Here is a 17,235-nt window from a genome sequence, read left to right as displayed (position 1 = left end):
TTTTAGAATATTTTTCTAACATTTTCTGTTTATAAACGCTGACGTCTTGGCTTTAAAGAAATTCGAAAAGCCAATTGACAGCTCAGCAAATATTTCGTACTTCCACGATTCGCTGCTGAAGACAACGTAAGAACGGGCGATGTTTATTTTCTTTGAACAGTATCGCGATGTCTGGTTGAATGTTTCAGGAATAGCATCTTTAGATATTATATTAATTATTTAACCTTTTTTATTGAGCTTAAATCAATACAACAACTTACCTAAATATTATCGCTTAGACCTACTTACGTAGATGTGTAATGTAGAGTTATAACTCCAATGAATGGGGGTAATTGTACCTATCCGTAAGTTTTCATTATCATCGCGCTGTTCATTAACTAGAAGTCTTCAAAAATAAAGCAGATACCTTAATAGCAATGGTATTGCAAGTTGATGAACTAAATAGAAGCAAGTAAATGCTAAATAAGACATTATACCATAATTCGTGACACAATAAGATTAAAGTATTAAAAATATAATGTCCTTGGTTTCGTGACGTCTCCTACTCAGATGACGATGTACTTTTGAGTACTTCCTGCGGGATTATGTCGCTCGATATAGTGTGTAGGTAAAGCTAGGATTACACTCGTAATCCTCCTCAAGTAACATGACTTAATTAAGAAGGCTCGAATGGAATAAATTGTTACGTTTAACTTTGTCATTTTATGTGGGAAAAGTCATCTTAAATCTTTAAAAATGTATGTAAGCTGACTTCTTGACTTCATCGAGTTAGTTAACTACACTTCATATGTTTTACTTTACCAACTTTTTTTTAAATCCTGTTACTTTCGCAAGCCGAAGATTCCCCCGTTTTTATGTACCCAGTTAATATTATATCTGTATTTCTGACGTAGAACATCCTTCGACCTACCGTTTTAATGCGATCGACACTAATAATACTGCAAATAAAGGTAAAATAGCTACCGTAAAATGGTTAAGCGATTATCAATTTTCCAAATTTGCACCACCCACTATGGAGCTCTGGGACTTCGTTCATCCATTAAAGGTAATTGGATTGGCGGGCGCAATATGTCCCCGCATAAAGTGATCGGGTATCGACTTATTTTTGCTTCGTTATCAATCATGCCGCCAAGGTACCGGACCTTCATTCATTTGATTAAGTCCTGCACTTGGTAAAACGATAGTGTCAATTAGGTGTGCGTTTCTTTAACGTTTAAATTCAGTTCAAGATGCTCTGTTGTATAAAACATGTTGACTTAATTGGAAATAATTAAATAAAACAATGAATTCCTTTATCAATATCCTTTACCAATAAATAAACATTATTTCTGTAAGAATTCACATATGAAAATTATAAAAATCAATAAAATATATCACAATTTATTCTTCATTTTCTTTTGTAATGTTTGCTTGAGGACGCGACGCAGTATCTTGCCTGATGGATTTTTGGGAATTTCATTAACGAATATTACGCCGCCACGTAGCTGACTGGCGCGCGATAACTGAAACGTAATTTACATATTTAAAGGCATCTGCTTAAACACAATTACTGTCACCTTCATTCATCATCGAACTGGTCTATTAAACAGATGTTACATTAGCGAATATCACCACTATTAAAATTAATATGCATATGCAAATTTATCTGCTTCCTACATACCCTTGTGGCGGTAAAATCTAGTAGTTCTTTCTCGGAAAGCTTATATCCGGGCTTGAGGACGACGAATGCTGTGGGCAGCTCGCCGGCTGCCTCATCAGGCTTGCCCACCACACCGCACTCCGCCACACCCGGGTGCTGCAGCACTACACCCTCCACTGCCGCTGGCGGTACCTACCATCATACATTTCTACCTTCATCATCAAACTGATTAATCACAAGGATCCTTTCTATTCAAAAACATAAGACTTCGCTATGAGACTTCATTTATACGTGTTTTATCACTTTTTTGTGTCAAGGTTGATTGCTTATCAAAAGGGTTACAGTTTTTTAGATGAGATTTTAGTTTCTTTTCTTTGCTTATTAATCATACCTGATTTCCTTTATATTTGATTAATTCTTTAATCCTTTCTACGATAAAGAAGTATCCGTCGTGGTCATAGTAACCGATGTCACCGGTCTTGAGGAATCCCTCGTCGTCCATGATGTCGCGGTTAGCAGCCTCGTTACCGAGGTAGCCTTTCATCACAACGGGACCTTTGATACAAATTTCACCGGTCTCTAAAGGTCCTAATCTTTTCCTAGTTTTTACGTCGACAACCTATAGTAATAAAAAAATTGTTATAACGACATAACGGTTTTGCACAAATTCTCACACAGCTATAACTATGACAATTTTTATTATTATTACATACTAGCTGTCGCCCGCGAGTCCCTCCGCGCGGAATTAAAAATAAATTAGCCTATGTATTCTTCCACATTATGTTCTACATCTATGCAAAATTTTTATAGAGATCCGTTGAATCCTTCTAGAGATAACAAACATCCATCCATAGAAAAAATCACATCTTACTAATATTACTAAGATATAATTAAAATAAAGTTATAACTTTAATTTTCTTAAAGTTTCTTATCAACCAAGAAATAATATTTAAAAAATAAAACAATTCATACTTTAACGCTAACTCCCGGTAAGGGCGGGCCCCCGCTGCCCGGCTTATGAATGGTGGCGTTGTCCTCTGGGTCTTTAGTAGCAGCAGTCGATGTCTCCGTCATCCCATACGCTTGCAAAATACCTTTGCAATTTGGCAAACTGCAAAATAAAACCTTTAGCAACAACAGTCAAGAAGAAAATACTTACTTTATTTCTTATTTAAACTATATGAACATGAACAATTTTACCGTCGCAAAACTTGTCTGATGGTGTCAGTGGAGAGCGGCGCCGCGGCGCACCACGCTTGCTTTACTGACGACATGTCGTACTTCTCCACCAGCGGAGACTTCGCGAAAAATATCATCATAGGAGGTACCGTGAATAGTACATTCACCTGCCAAATAAGAGATTTCTTGACATTGTTTTAAAATATGGAATTCTTTTACAGATACGATCGTTAGTTTATAAGAAACGTTAAATGACATCGATTCCATAGTTGGCGAATGCGCCGCGAAAGCGAGATATCGGTTTTATAACCGAACTTCTTCGTTAGATGTAGACGCACACAAAAATATATGTGACCCTGAATAACCGATTATTATTATAAATTAACTGATTAACAATATAAATAGTTATATTATAACCTTATACTTCTCAATTGCTTGCAAGTATTTTTCCGGAAAAAATCCGGGAAAGTATACGATCATCTTGCCGTTGATAAGATTGTTAATGGTGGTCATGAGACCATAAGCGTGGTACCACGGCACCACCGTCAAATAACACATCCGCGACCGACTCTGCAAACTGTCGCTCCTAAGTAAAAAGAGAAAAAAAAATACATTCAGTGAAACTTTCATTTTATGTAACACTTCAATTGTTTGCTTAATTAATTCTCAATAATCATAAGCTTAATATGATAAACGTTAATATCATAATAACCTTAATATAATAGAGTAAACTTACATTAAATTAGATGCAGCATATAAAGTATTAAGGTGCGTCAACATTACACCTTTGGGAAGACCAGTGGTCCCTGACGAATATAACAGGTATAGAGTATCTATAGCGCCCTGCACATCTCCAGTTTCAAATCCTTGTGGCTCTACTTTCACATATAGCTTGTTAAATGGAATAGTATCACTGTCTATGGGTTTTCCGTTCATTTGAATATATGTCTTTATACAGCCCACCTCTTTATACAGTGCCAAGTTTTGTTTCAGTACTGTTTCCGATGCTATTAGTATGGAAGGTTTTGAAATGTTTAAGACATGAATAACCTCATCTAAAATATACAAAATAGTTGTTGATTAAATTAATTTATGTTAAACCGACATAATATACATCGCAGAGATCATCACCGTAAAGCGGATCGAGAAATAACATATTACTCGCCTTTAGTATATTGTGGATTTAGTGTTGTGATGGTGGCACCACAACAAATTGCCGCCATGGTGGCCACCATGAACTGCAGCCTGTTCTCGCTGCACATCGCAACGATGACGCCGCGCCCCACACCATGGCGCCTCAGACCGGTAGCAAAGCTAACTATATCGTGTAGAAGTTGTCTATACGTTATTTTTTCATCATTATCTCCATGAACCTTAAACAAAGATACAAACAAACCACAATAGAAAGTTTTTTTTTTATAATTTTTTTTAAGTTCGACGCCTTAACTGCCTTATTAGCACAACTTTTAAAATATGGTAATATATTTCGCTAAGATAATTAGTGTCATGTACACGGAGATGATTTCAGGTATTAAGCTCCGGAAACTAAGTAACAATTGTAATTAATTATTATGGTTATTTTGAACCGCGATAACCTTACAAGAATATGCTAATATAGTATTACCTTGAAAACAAATTACAACTTGAAAACTTACCAATGCAATTTTTGTATCGTCAACACTGTGTTCTGTTAGTTTGTCGATAATATATTGTCCGAAAGAAAGATGAGCAGGAACGTTTAATGCGGGCCCACCGTAAACTACGTTTTTCTTTATAACCATTTTTGTTTACGTATACCTTATGCACCAGAAACTTGACAAACTGTAAAAAAAATTAAATAAAAAGAAAACGTAGAAGAAAATTTTAAGTAACTTATCATTATTACGGTAAAAGAAACATCTATATACTATTTATGTCATGTCGTACATGAAATAGAATCAAAATTTGTTCTTTTAATTTGAAAGGGTCTCATGAGGTAAACGCCTTCTCCAGTTTTTTTATTACCCGACTGACAAAGAGGGCAATGTTTTCCGCTAGTGTTGGACTATTTTAAGCTAATTTACTAATTTTATGACCTACAACTCGTTCTCAGGTAATTTATAGATAAAATTTACCATTTTGCCGAAAATGCTAATAATTTTTTTTGGGACATTTGACTTTGAATATATATTTTTTCAAATGCAGAATCGATTGGGACTTATCGAGGTTATAACAATAATGCTATTCCGAACAATCCTAACAACTTTCTGTGCGAATTGTTCTAGCTTCACCCCTTAATTTCGCTTAATTTGATTGCGCTAAATGCTTATCAAGATTGTTAAAACGTACGACTGATTAATCTCGTTCATATCACTTATGACGCCTACTGGTTTTAGTAAACCATATATATTTTTCGCTTAAAACAATATCATCAGAAACATATTAGTTACTAGAGGTCACAAGCGTTTCATCAGCGCAGAAAAAAACATAGCCTAAGTTACTCCCGCTCACATCTGCTACCTTCCAGCAAGAGTCCCGTCAAAATCGATCCAGCCATTTTACAGATTACCCGGAACAAACAAGGACTTGCGGACAGACAGAAATGAAAAAAAAATGGTTTATCTTTATATTACACTAGCTTTTACCCGCGACTCCGTCCGCGCGGAATAAAAAATAGAGAACGGGGTAAAAAATATCCTATGTCCGTTTCCTGGTTCTAAGCTACCTGCCCACCAATTTTCAGTGAAATCGATTCAGCCGTTCTTGAGTTATAAATAGTGTAACTAACACGACTTTCTTTTATATGTATAGACCAAATCTCGAGGTTATAAAATTTACCCTAAATTTACGCGTATGCATCTGTCACAGAATTAAAAAGAATGAAACGTCACAATAACAAAATACAACGTTGAATTATTTATTCGTGTAACAATATATACATAAGGTAATGTACCACACACTTGACTAACCGTGGATTTCTGAGATCAAAGTCACTACTTAAAATATAATGTTACCTCTGTTGTGACAAAAATAGTGACAGGGATGATGATACTGAGAGAACTGAAAGATTAAAGAAATCTATGTTTTTCTATGATGAAATTATAATTCCGAAACTACTGTTCTCTAGAAAATATTTATTGATCGGTACGTAACAAATACTTAATTTATGTTTATATATAATATTCGTACATCTATTACACAATACAAAAAAAAAATGATAAAAGTATAGAAAAAAATTTTTTGAAAGATTTTAAAATTAATTTCAACTTACGCGCGTGAGCTGTAAGCATGTACACCAATCACGGAAGTACAACAAGGTATGAAAAATAAATTTAAGTAATTTACATACTATATATACTTTTAATATAAATTGAAAAAAATAATGTGCTAGAATGTATAAAAAAAAACAAATTTTAAAATTTATATCATTAATTAAGTATACAATTTTAACACCACAAAAAACAATTCAATTAATTAAATTATTACCCTTCTGTCGGTCGGGTAAAAATACCACAGCGGCTTTGACGATATATTATGATCATCGTTCATTATAAACCATTTTTTTAACCGACTTCAAAAAGGAAAAGGTTTTTGTTATTTACATTTTACTCAATTATTCGGCAACGATTCAAACATTGAACTGAAATTTGGCACATATAAAGAAAATAATCTAGAATAACACATGGGTAGTTGCAGATGGTTGCAGATGGTTTCAATTAATTGCTGCTGACTGAAAGAGGTTTTAGGTGATTTCAGTGGGTAGTAAGTAGTTACAGGTGGATGCAAGTGGGTTTAGGAGGTTTCAGCTGGATTGAGGTGTTCATATGTGGTTGCAGATTTTGAAGGCGCTTGCAGTTATTTATAGATGCTGGTAGTTGTCTTTTGTTTTGGGTTATTGTAGGTGCTTGGTGGTATTTACAGATAGATCCAGGTGATTGCAGGTAGATTCAAGTGGTTGCAGGAGATTTATGAGGTCTTTGCTGGTTATTGCAGGTGTATGTATTGCAGATGCAGATGTGGTTGTCGATGATTGCAAGCGATTGTCGGTGGTTGTAAGAGATCGCAGGTAATAGTAGGTGATTGCAGGTGGTTGCTGATATTTGTAAGTAATTGGAAATGGTTGTATTTTTTTTTATATAAGAGAAGGGGGCAAACGAGCGGCACGAACACCGAGTGGCAGTGATCATCGACGCCCATTGACATCCGCAACACTAGGAGAATTGCAGATGCGTTGCCGGCCTTTAAGAAAGATATACGCTCGCTTCTTGGATGACCCTAAGTCGTACTGGTTTGGAAATACCGCCGAGGACAGACCATTCCACAACGCGGCCGTGCGCGGCAAGAAATTTCGCGAGAACCGCACTGATGTGGAATGCCAGCCGTCCAGATGGTATGGTATGTATGTATTAATATGGTTTTAGTTTTAGGTTGAGTAATAAAACTATTCTGGGCTTGAAATTCCTGTCCAGGTCTCGGGTTTTTAGGTTGGATTAAAGTACAAAACTTTCTACCAACGCCCAGCTCCTCGACTACGAATTGGGGCATTAATTAGAAGTTCTCTTCTTGCTTCTGGACACAGGAGGTACCATGCTGAGAAAAACCGTGTTACCTATGTTAATGGTAACCGGAACTGAATGAGTTTTAGTTAACGACTTAAAAATAGTAAAGAAGTGTCAGGACTGTGTCAGATAAAATACATAATCTGGGCCTACCAACTCAATGCAACACATACTTACAACAATCTCTAGCTATTTACAACCACGTACTTACACCTACTTGAACACCAGCAATCACCTAAAATTAATATAGCTACGACCTACCACCCAAAAAATAGTCCAATAATTAAAGTCGCAATTAGAGATAATATTCTTCGATTGAGATAATGACAACAACTCGAAATCAAGTTCTAATACATTTTGCAAAATTAATACACTTTGCTTTTTTTAGTACTGCACACTGCGCGGAAGAGGTCGCGGGCAAAAGTTAGTCTCAGATATAACATAATCATACATCACCTTGGCCGACACCGACTCCGAAATTACAATAATTGTACAATATAGACATAATAAAGAAGAGATAAGATTTATGCCTTTCGAGTGTGGTCATTATAATATTATTTTGTAATTTTTTTTAAGAATATTTTGTTTTGAAGTCGGTTTTTTTTTTCAGCTCGCAGCATTGTCATCGCGTGACGCGATTTTATTTGATTTACATTTTTACCTTCCTTCCTTTTTAGTTTTACTAAAATAATAACACCAAATCTTATCAAGTACCTAACAAGTATTGATAACAAAAATAAACTTACCTAACGTATTTCGACCTTATTAACTCAAAACTGTAATGTACTCATTGACTTTTGCTAACGCTCCTCCCTTCCTTGCTCCCAAATCCCAAATGTCAAATTCGATTATTTTATCAGTTATCAGTTTATTAATTAACCTTAACGATCATTTCTCACAAATTACTCCGTTGGAAGCTTTTTTCTATCAATTGCTTAACTACGATTACGATAATTATTAATCACGTGTGAAGTCTTAAAGTACTTTTACTGTTCACTCAGGATAAAAGTGTCTAACGAAAAAAATAACAATTAATTAAAAAAGTGAACTAAGAATGCCGGCTACCATTCACAACAACGTCGTTTCTGGTCCTGAAGAAGTGCTTATTCCAGGTCATCTATCCTATGGACAATTTATATACGAAAAATTTAAACAGGCTGAGAATAAAATTGCTCTGGTTAGTCCTCTAGGGATTCAATATTTTCATCTGAAATTATAATGTAGTTTAAATTGTCACTGTGAATTTTTTTATTTATAGATAAGTGCAGAGACTGGGGAGAGTGTTACGTACAAGTATCTATTGCAATGTAGTGTAAATCTGGCAGAAGCTCTCAGATCACTTGGACTGAAGAAAGGAGATGTAGTGGCACTGAGCAGCGAGAACCGGTTCGAATTTGTTGTTGCATCACATGCTGTGATCTTTTGTGGTGCTACATTATCCACTCTCAATGTCACTTATACACCAGGTATGACACATTTATAAATAGACAGTAAAGTGGACTAATAGATTTAACTTCACTATTTATGTTTATTTATTCTTTTACAGGAGAATTGACACACATATTACAAATTATAAAACCAAAGTTTATATTTTCATCGCCAATTATTGCTCAAAATTTATATGATTGTAGCAAAGATTTAGCATTTGTTAAAAATATTATATTATTTGGGGAGTATGATGTTGTTCCATCAATTTTTTATAATGAACTTGTTAAGAAGCATGTGGACATAGATGACTTTATGTTAGCTGATGTCAACGGAGCTGAAGATGCTGTAGCTGTAATGTGCTCTTCAGGCACCACCGGCCTGCCTAAAGCTGTCATGCTTACGCATGTTAATTTTCTTACATTATCTGCACATATGAAGTAAGTTAATCCTCATAACATAATGTCTAACTTCTTCCAAGAAAGTAGGATAGTAGTGCTAGCCTTTGATCGACTGTTTTGACTCACTTGTACCAATTAATATTTACATTATGCCAGTTGTATGCAACTGATTTTGGGAGCTACTGTCTTACTGTACTGGTGTAATGTAAACTAGGGATTATGTTTATATACCTTTTAGGATCATTCAAAATAAATGTACACCTCAAATAAATAAAAATATTGTACAGTACTCTACATTATTGATATGTTTCAAGCAAGTTCATAATTATGGTACTTAACACTCTCAGTGCCACCAACTTGCCTGACACTGATCACTTTCATACAAAAAATCACAGTTGAATGGAATGTTACATTTAAAAAAAAAACAAAATCATGATTATTCAGGTATTACTTAGCAGCATCTCAAGGTAACAAAAAGCAGGCTGTTAAAACTGGTCTATCATTGATACCATGGTTCCATGCTTATGGCTTCATCACAACAATGGCAGTCATGTGCATGCATATTGAAGTTGTATTCTTGATCCGTTTTGATGAACAACAGTTTTTAGAAACTATACAAAAATATAAGGTAAGCTTCTTACTTTTACATATGCTTTTTATAAAATGCCCAATATCTCTACAAATTAATTTATTATGCATAAGTTTTATTATCTAGGTATGTTATAAATTATCACAGGTAACTGATAATAATTATTTATACTTAAAAATATTTGTTACTGGCCAGCAACAATTTTATCTTAGTAATCCATGTAAATGGAAAGTTTAATAATTTTTTTTGCTAATAAATAACTTACGAATTCCAGGTTAATATGACAACTATAGTCCCACCATTAGCAGTATTCTTAGCAAAGAATCCACTAGTCACAAAATATGATCTAAGTTCTCTTACTGAAATCTGGTGTGGAGCAGCTCCACTGTCCAGTGACATACAGAAAATGGTCTGCCAAAGGTAATATTGCAATGCAAGATATATTTATTTGATTAACTGTGGCCTATGGTTTTATCCATTCAACCTTCGTAGCAATGGTCCATAACTGTGACTTCTGTTGCCAGTGAAGCCACTATAACTAAACAATTTCTATGTAGATATTAAAATTAAATATCGTCGTTGGCTCAGGGGTGGCACTTGACTTGCAATCCGGTCCTGGGTTTGAATCCCACCATATACCATTTTGTTTTCCGATTTTCGATTTACATATGTACTTTTATCCGTCGTTCTTACGGTGAAAGAAAACATCGTGATGCAACCTGCACATATCTGAGAAGAAATTTAATGATATGTGTGGAGTCAACCCGCACTTGGCCAGCGTGGTTGACTATGACCTAGTCACCCCTAACTTAGAGTAGGCTCCGAGCCCCTCAGTGGGAACATATAGTGAGCTGATGATTGATTAAACGTAATATTTTTATTACAGAATTGGTATAGACTTTATAAAACAAGGTTATGGCCTAACAGAGGTGACAATGGCATGTTGTGTGGACTTAACGAGCGGAGAAAAGATTGGCTCCTGTGGAACTCCAGCTCCAGGAATGAAGATAAAGGTATGACATTGTTTTATATATTACTAGCTGTCGCCCGCGCCTCCGTCCGTGCGCAGTTAAAAAAAACTTAATAGGGGTTTGAAAAATAGATGTTGGCCGATTCTGAGACCTACTGAATATGCTCACAAAATTTCATGAGAATCAGTCAAGCCGTTTTGGAGGAGTATGGCAACGAAAACTGTGACACGAGAATTTTATATATTAGATTATTATATTTTTAGTGGTAAATGTATTGTTAAAATGAATTCTGAAAAGAAAAAAAAAATTCCCACATTTTTTCAAGCTGCAGAGGCAATATTATAAGTGCAAGTTATTTGATTTTACTATTTTAGCAATACCAAGTGATTTCATACTTTTTTGTTACCAACTAGTATAATAAAATTCTTTTTGGTCATAGCTAAAACATAGTTCTAACCAGGGGCCTAATTTTAGTCCTCTTCCCCTTCCCACCTTTTATTATAAAGGAGAGGCTGGGAATGGGATTTGGATTTGTCAGAGGAGGGGATGTATAGGAAGGGGAAATATTCTCTTTCTGTGCGTCCGCTGCTCTGTTAATTAAAGGTAGGCAATGCATCTATAATTGTAGATGTCTATTGGCAGTGGTCACTACGCTATTTCAGAAAATCAAGTTGCTCGTTTGTCGCCTTATAATATATACAAAAAAAGTTAGATGTTTATAAGGTACCTTTTCACTTGATTTACTCTCCTTTTACTTTGAAATAAGATTTACATATAACATGTCAATTGTGAGTCCAGTGGAACAGGCATTTCACCCTAATTTGCGTGTAATTATTGTTTCTTAGGTTATTGATATTGAAACGGGCAAATTATTACCTGCAAGAGAGAAAGGAGAGTTGTGGATAAAATCACCTTTGCGTATGCAAGGTTACATGGGAGATAAGGCAGCCAGCGATGCTCTGATTGACTCTGAGGGGTATGTGAGGACTGGAGACATTGGATATTACGATGAAGACGGATTTTTCTACGTCGTTGATCGGCTAAAAGAGCTTATTAAATATAAGGGATTTCAAGTGAGTGAATATAAACTTATTTAAAAAAAAACGTAAAAAAAAATTGCCCATAAAATCTTTTTTAGGTTTTTAGTTATACCAATATTTCAAAGTCTTGTAATCTTAATATTGTAGTGAAACACATAATCCTTTAAGGTGATTCTTCAATAAGTAGTATGAGAAGTCTACACCAAAGACGATTTAGCTACTGATGAGTTAGTTAATTTATAAATTAACTAGCTGTCGCCTGCAACTCCGTCCGCGCGCATTTAAAAAAACTTAATGAAAAATAGATGTTGGCCGATTCTCAGACCTACTGAATATGCTCACAAAATTTCATGAGAATCGGTCAAGCCGTTTCGGAGGAGTACGGGAACGAAAACTGTGACACGAGAATTTTATATAATAGATTTTCTAAGTAAACATCATTTCAAACATTTATTGGTAGTGTTATAGATGGTGTTTTTACAAATATTATAAGTGTGAATGTTTGGATGGATGTTTCTTTGAAGGTATCTCCGGAACGACTCAACGGATCTTGATGAAATTTGGCAGAGATGTAGAACATAGTCTGGAAGAACACATAGACTTATATTATTTATTTTAATTCCGCGCGGACGAAGTCTCGGGCGCCAGCTAGTATAAAATACAATTTGGAAAGGTTGATTGTGTTTTGTGACATAAGGTGGCACCGGCGGAGCTCGAGGCGCTGCTGCTGCAGCACCCGGGTGTGGCGGAGTGCGGTGTGGTGGGCACTCCTGATGAGGCAGCCGGCGAGCTGCCCACAGCATTCGTAGTGCGCTTGCCTGGCTCTGACGTCACCGAGACAGAAATTGTACAATATGTAGCCGGCAAGGTACATTTTTTTTTACCTTTATTACAAATCAATATATGTACAAACTTTTTAGTTACTATGTACTTATATTTCAACTTTATGTTAAAATTTATCGTTCATAATAAATGTTTTAACAGCATTTATGTACCACACAGAAGACAGGCATGAAGTGGAAGCAATTCCACATTTCGTCTGATGAGTGTGGTGCGGATGGTCTAATTTTAGTCCTCTTTCCCTTCCCATCTTTGGATGTAACAGAGGGAACACACTGGAATGAGAAATCTTATTGTACATCTTCTCCTCTGTCGATTACAGGAAGATTAGGTAAAAAAAATTATATAATTTGCAGGTATCGCCAGCAAAGCATTTACGTGGCGGAGTTATATTCGTCAATGATATACCAAAGAATGCATCCGGAAAGATATTACGTCGCGAACTTAAGACACTGTTACCAAACAATATTGCTAGAAGCAAGCTGTAGATATAAATATTAAAATAATAGTGTTAATTACTAGTCACAAGTGATTGTGTTATTTACATTGTTATTGTATTTTTTTATTTGCAAATGTAATTTACAAATGTTACATGTTTTTATGAACCATTATATGGTGATGGTTTTATTTTTTATACCTCCCATTGTTATATATTGCATAAGTATAAAGTGATTTAAAATAAACGAAAATACCTCTAACAAGTTGAAGTTAATGTACAAGTAAAACAAAACAACTCACGAACCGCTTTACAATGTGGTTTATATGCAGCAATAATAAAACTAACAAGACATCGTGTGAAAAATTTAGTGTTTCTCTCAAACTCACTAATTGTTAATTGCAGATTATTTAAGATATGAACATTTTTACATTCCGTGTTAAACATTTCCATATTATTTTTTGTTGATGATACAAATAATAAAATAACCAAAAAAATATAAAAATCTTTTATTTTGTTTTCCCATTTATATACATATGTACAGAATTATACAAAATTACTTTTTAGATTGTAATTCTTTTAGTTCTTCGGGTATTTTGCTCAAGGCATAACTATGCAAGTCATTGTTGACAGCTGCGAGGACTCCTGTCTTGTTGAGTCTTTGCTCCGAGGCTCCATATTTATAATAGTTGCCGAGAATGTCAGTTAGCTTCCCTCCCGCCGCCGACAACACCGCCTCGGGCGCGCATGTGTCCCATTTCTTACAACCACTAGTAGCGAATAAATAAACTGATGCGATACCTTCTAAAAGCTGTAAAACCTACAAAAACACAGTTCATATTAAAAGAAACATAACCAACTCAACAATATACATAGTAAGGTTTTCAATATTTTAAATATAAAAACTAAAATGATTATTTGGTACAATATGCCAAATAACCTGTTCTCTATATTACAACCTGAATAGCATTACTTTATTTGATTCTTTAGACTTATAACCTTGATGGAACAATACATTTAAGTTGAGGTTGTGTGATTTCACTATCAACTCTATATTGCCTTGTACTTGAATTAAAAACCTTTCTAATTCATCATATACTAGCTTTTACCCGCGACTCCGTCCGCGCGGTATAAAAAAAATGCACACAAGATAAAAAGGTTCCTATGTCCTTCTCCTAGTTATAAGCTACCTCCCCATCAATTTTCAGCTAAATCAGTTCGACCGATCTTGAGTTATAAATAATGTAACTAACACTACTTTCTTTTATATATATAGATGTTGGTTTTCATGAAACAAAATAAGTTAGTTGTTGTTTTGTGTTATATTTTTTTGACTGCCGACTAGTTCCGAGTTACATCATCTTCAAATTTGATTACTTTATCAACACAGTATAAATTCTTCTAATCAGATATGACATTTGCTTATCAATTATTGCATTCATTGGTTTCTAACCGCAAGCAAACAACTGATAATTTGTATCATAGCATAAAACAACATTGTCATGTATTATTTAATTCATATAATATAAATAATATCTATGATAAGATGTAAAAGCGCTTCTAATGTTACATCATGAATTCTTAATATTTGTAACTTATACAAACGGACCTCAAGGCTTCTTTTCGTCTGTGCATAATAAATAAAAGTTATTTTTTATTGCATTCAAATTTCTTTCACACTTTTACAGAGATATGCGAGAAATGGAATCAAAAATTTTGCAAAGCTCTATTAATTAATATAAATATTTACCTTATAACCAGCGCCACCAACTCTTAACACCTGACTGGCATTCATGGCTTGCAGGCCCTTCTCCGCAAGAGCATTAGAGTGACTCCTTGTAGTGGTGATGATGAGAGAATCTGGTGGTGGAGCAGGAGTGAAGCCACCGACACCCACACCTTGCAAACCCCAAATAGTTCTCCCCATCTTCTTTTCACCACCATTTATTGTCTTATAATATGGCTGATGGATAACTCCAGCTACTGGTTTTTCATTTACAGATATTCCGATTAAAACGGTCACATGTTCCAAGAAACCTATAACAAAATCGAAGTTATTTTATCAAAATATTGCGTAATATTCTTCCATGCTGCATGCAATGTCCAAATGTTAGTCATAGAATAAACATCCCTAAAGTGTTTAATTGTATTATACAAAAGAAATGAACATAAATAAAACCCAGTAGCAATCAGACCAGTGACAAATTATATTATTTACATATTTAATTTGTTGTAAAAATGTTGCACAAAGCAATTTTAAGTCCTTATTATGAGTTAGAAAATTTATCAGTGACCTTATGGTTTAAATACACAAAAAAAGCTTGCTACCTACTACTTTCAAATTTTCCATTTACCATAATTTGATTGCAGTAAACTTAAATACCATTTAATACTAATAAATGGATGTGTCAAATACATTTTCCATCTTTCCCATGGATCTTTCTTCAACATTAGGGCACCTAGAAGATTTTAAGCAACTTCAGGGATATTTTTATTATATCTATAGAAAAACATTAGCAAATTTATACTTTAAATAAAGAAATTAAAAACTATAAAATCCTTGCATAACATTTATATTAAAAACTAGTTTCCGAAATATCTTACATGTTGAAATAAAATATTATTATATTCATCATCTCTCTGACCTCATCTCAATAATCACATGGGGTCATTTTGGCTTAATTTTTTACAGCTGGCCTTCATGTCTTCAACCCTACTTGGGAGGAATAAATTATCAACTTAATAAATATAGCTAAATACATTGAAACATTAAACATTGTGAAAAAATATTGCCTGTGAAAAATCAATAAAACTGAAATCAGTTCTAAAGCAATTAGGTTCAATGTCATTTCCTAATTGTAACTAGCAAGCGATTCAATGATTTGACCTTGTTATAAATGTTCATGATCAACAAATCATTTTTTGTTTCACTTTTTTAATTATTTCATTTCATGCTTCAGTGGCTTAAAATGCTTAGCACTTAAAAAAATAGAATCTTTGTGAAATAATTGAATATGTATTAAAAGAACGGAAAAGTGAATTTGTATTTGAAGACTGTAAAATAAAAATCCTGGCTTGTGATTACTTTTGGGTTAATGGAAATCTTTGGCCACATACTCTCAAATTCTCTTTTGACCAACATTGTTAATGTTTGAGAGTTTACTGTTGAAAACTTGAGTAAGGTCTACTGCTGTTTAAACATTTATACTACTTTTTTAAAAGATAACTTATTAAAATAGCAATACTTATAATAATAATTACTTTGAAATAAATATATTACCTTGAGTGTACTCTGAAGTGCCATCTAGTGGGTCTACCCACACAACAATGTCTTCTTCCTTCACACCTTGCAGACTCGAAGGGCACTCCAAAGACAGAACATCTTTGTCTGTGTCTATAACTATCCAATCGCTGGGTACTTCACCCTTAAATAATAAAGGATTTATGAAAAAAACAATTGCGCCTTTCACATACTTTTGTTATTCCAATAAAACATTTCATGATGCTTTATCACAACAAATATGAACTAAGGCTTTTTACCTCAGTGTCAGGACTATCTTCTTCACCAATAATATTTATTTTTGGATATTGCGCGGCAAGTGATGCAATTATGCATCGTTGCGCAGATCTGTCTGCTTCGGTTTGGTAATCATCTTTCCCCTGCAATAAAGAAACGAAACCCAAACTAACGAATACTTTCTAATGCTATAAGTACTTAAATCAGGATATTGTAACTCTGAACGCATTTGAGTTTTAAGACATTTAAGTTTCAAGGAAATACAAACCTTTTCAACTATACCTAACTCCCCTTTACTCATAACATCTCTCACAATTTTTCCAGCTCTATTTGCCACAGAAACTGAAGAAGCCAGTAATTTAACAATAAGTGGAACAGGTGTTGACATTTTTGTTATTTAAAAATCACGTTTGGTGCTTACAATTTGCAATTAACCATTGAACCAATTCAACATTGACCAACCAAAACTAATAAAGTTTTTGACGACTGCTGCATTGACATTGAAGTTTATGCAAGAGTTGCCAGTGTAGTACGTCAGAAATTAATAATCGAGCATTTGTTACGAGATATAAATGAACTTAATGTCTAATTAAAGGAAAAATTCTACGAGACTATGCGCCATGGGTGAAAAGAAAAATTTACAAACTACCAATACCATGA

The 17,235-nt window shown here is 34.3% G+C and overlaps 3 protein-coding genes across 5 annotated transcripts; 1 reads left to right on the top strand and 2 right to left on the bottom strand.

Annotated features, from left to right (window-relative positions):
- Window positions 1-1,373: 1,373 nt before the first annotated feature.
- On the bottom strand, window positions 1,374-8,196 carry LOC106721624 (4-coumarate--CoA ligase 1). 2 transcript variants are annotated; one of them, XM_045682033.1, is made up of 11 exons: window positions 8,103-8,189; window positions 6,069-6,077; window positions 4,474-4,639; window positions 3,984-4,191; window positions 3,555-3,873; window positions 3,236-3,404; window positions 2,840-2,985; window positions 2,612-2,750; window positions 2,031-2,258; window positions 1,661-1,831; window positions 1,374-1,502 (listed from the first exon to the last, which is right to left on the bottom strand). In XM_045682033.1, the coding sequence occupies exons 3-11, from the start codon at window positions 4,597-4,599 to the stop codon at window positions 1,374-1,376; spliced, it is 1,635 nt and encodes a 544-aa protein (XP_045537989.1). In that variant the 5' UTR covers window positions 4,600-4,639; window positions 6,069-6,077; window positions 8,103-8,189. The 2 variants fall into 2 exon arrangements, with proteins under 2 accessions (XP_045537989.1, XP_014372090.2); XM_014516604.2 differs by lacking the exon at window positions 6,069-6,077 and having other exon boundaries at window positions 8,103-8,196.
- Window positions 8,197-8,219: 23 nt separating this feature from the next.
- On the top strand, window positions 8,220-13,542 carry LOC106721623 (4-coumarate--CoA ligase 1). Its single transcript, XM_014516602.2, has 9 exons — window positions 8,220-8,533; window positions 8,615-8,822; window positions 8,903-9,221; window positions 9,627-9,810; window positions 10,046-10,191; window positions 10,658-10,784; window positions 11,588-11,815; window positions 12,480-12,650; window positions 12,979-13,542. Exons 1-9 carry the CDS (start codon window positions 8,411-8,413, stop codon window positions 13,108-13,110), a joined length of 1,638 nt encoding a protein of 545 aa, XP_014372088.2. The 5' UTR covers window positions 8,220-8,410; the 3' UTR covers window positions 13,111-13,542.
- Window positions 13,543-13,575: 33 nt separating this feature from the next.
- LOC106721626 (3'(2'),5'-bisphosphate nucleotidase 1) lies at window positions 13,576-17,071 on the bottom strand. 2 transcript variants are annotated; one of them, XM_045681852.1, is made up of 6 exons: window positions 16,844-17,071; window positions 16,599-16,718; window positions 16,339-16,483; window positions 15,413-15,517; window positions 14,809-15,095; window positions 13,576-13,878 (listed from the first exon to the last, which is right to left on the bottom strand). In XM_045681852.1, the coding sequence occupies exons 1-6, from the start codon at window positions 16,961-16,963 to the stop codon at window positions 13,615-13,617; spliced, it is 1,041 nt and encodes a 346-aa protein (XP_045537808.1). In that variant the 5' UTR covers window positions 16,964-17,071; the 3' UTR covers window positions 13,576-13,614. The 2 variants fall into 2 exon arrangements, with proteins under 2 accessions (XP_045537808.1, XP_045537809.1); XM_045681853.1 differs by lacking the exon at window positions 15,413-15,517.
- Between the last annotated feature and the right edge of the window lie 164 nt (window positions 17,072-17,235).

Source organism: Papilio machaon, chromosome 17 (assembly GCF_912999745.1).
Source record: "Papilio machaon chromosome 17, ilPapMach1.1, whole genome shotgun sequence".
Lineage (NCBI taxonomy): Eukaryota > Metazoa > Arthropoda > Insecta > Lepidoptera > Papilionidae > Papilio > Papilio machaon.
The sequence above is the reverse complement of the archived record's forward strand: the minus strand, read 5'-3'. Positions and strand labels throughout refer to the sequence as shown.

What these genes read in the sequence shown, in the direction of transcription:
- LOC106721624 (XM_014516604.2), bottom strand. Translation starts at nt 4,599, where the DNA reads ATGGTTATAAAGAAAAACGTAGTTTACGGTGGGCCCGCATTAAACGTT. An exon ending in AAATCCACAATATACTAAAG is followed by an intron (nt 3,874 to 3,983) that starts GCGAGTAATATG and finishes TGTATATTTTAG; the next exon opens with ATGAGGTTATTCATGTCTTA. An exon ending in TAGATTTTACCGCCACAAGG is followed by an intron (nt 1,503 to 1,660) that starts GTATGTAGGAAG and finishes ATTACGTTTCAG; the next exon opens with TTATCGCGCGCCAGTCAGCT.
- LOC106721623 (XM_014516602.2), top strand. Translation starts at nt 8,411, where the DNA reads ATGCCGGCTACCATTCACAACAACGTCGTTTCTGGTCCTGAAGAAGTG. An exon ending in AAACTATACAAAAATATAAG is followed by an intron (nt 9,811 to 10,045) that starts GTAAGCTTCTTA and finishes TACGAATTCCAG; the next exon opens with GTTAATATGACAACTATAGT. An exon ending in TACAATATGTAGCCGGCAAG is followed by an intron (nt 12,651 to 12,978) that starts GTACATTTTTTT and finishes TATAATTTGCAG; the next exon opens with GTATCGCCAGCAAAGCATTT.
- LOC106721626 (XM_045681852.1), bottom strand. Translation starts at nt 16,963, where the DNA reads ATGTCAACACCTGTTCCACTTATTGTTAAATTACTGGCTTCTTCAGTT. An exon ending in AAGATAGTCCTGACACTGAG is followed by an intron (nt 16,484 to 16,598) that starts GTAAAAAGCCTT and finishes TTATTATTTAAG; the next exon opens with GGTGAAGTACCCAGCGATTG. An exon ending in TTTACTGCAATCAAATTATG is followed by an intron (nt 15,096 to 15,412) that starts GTAAATGGAAAA and finishes ATTTTGTTATAG; the next exon opens with GTTTCTTGGAACATGTGACC.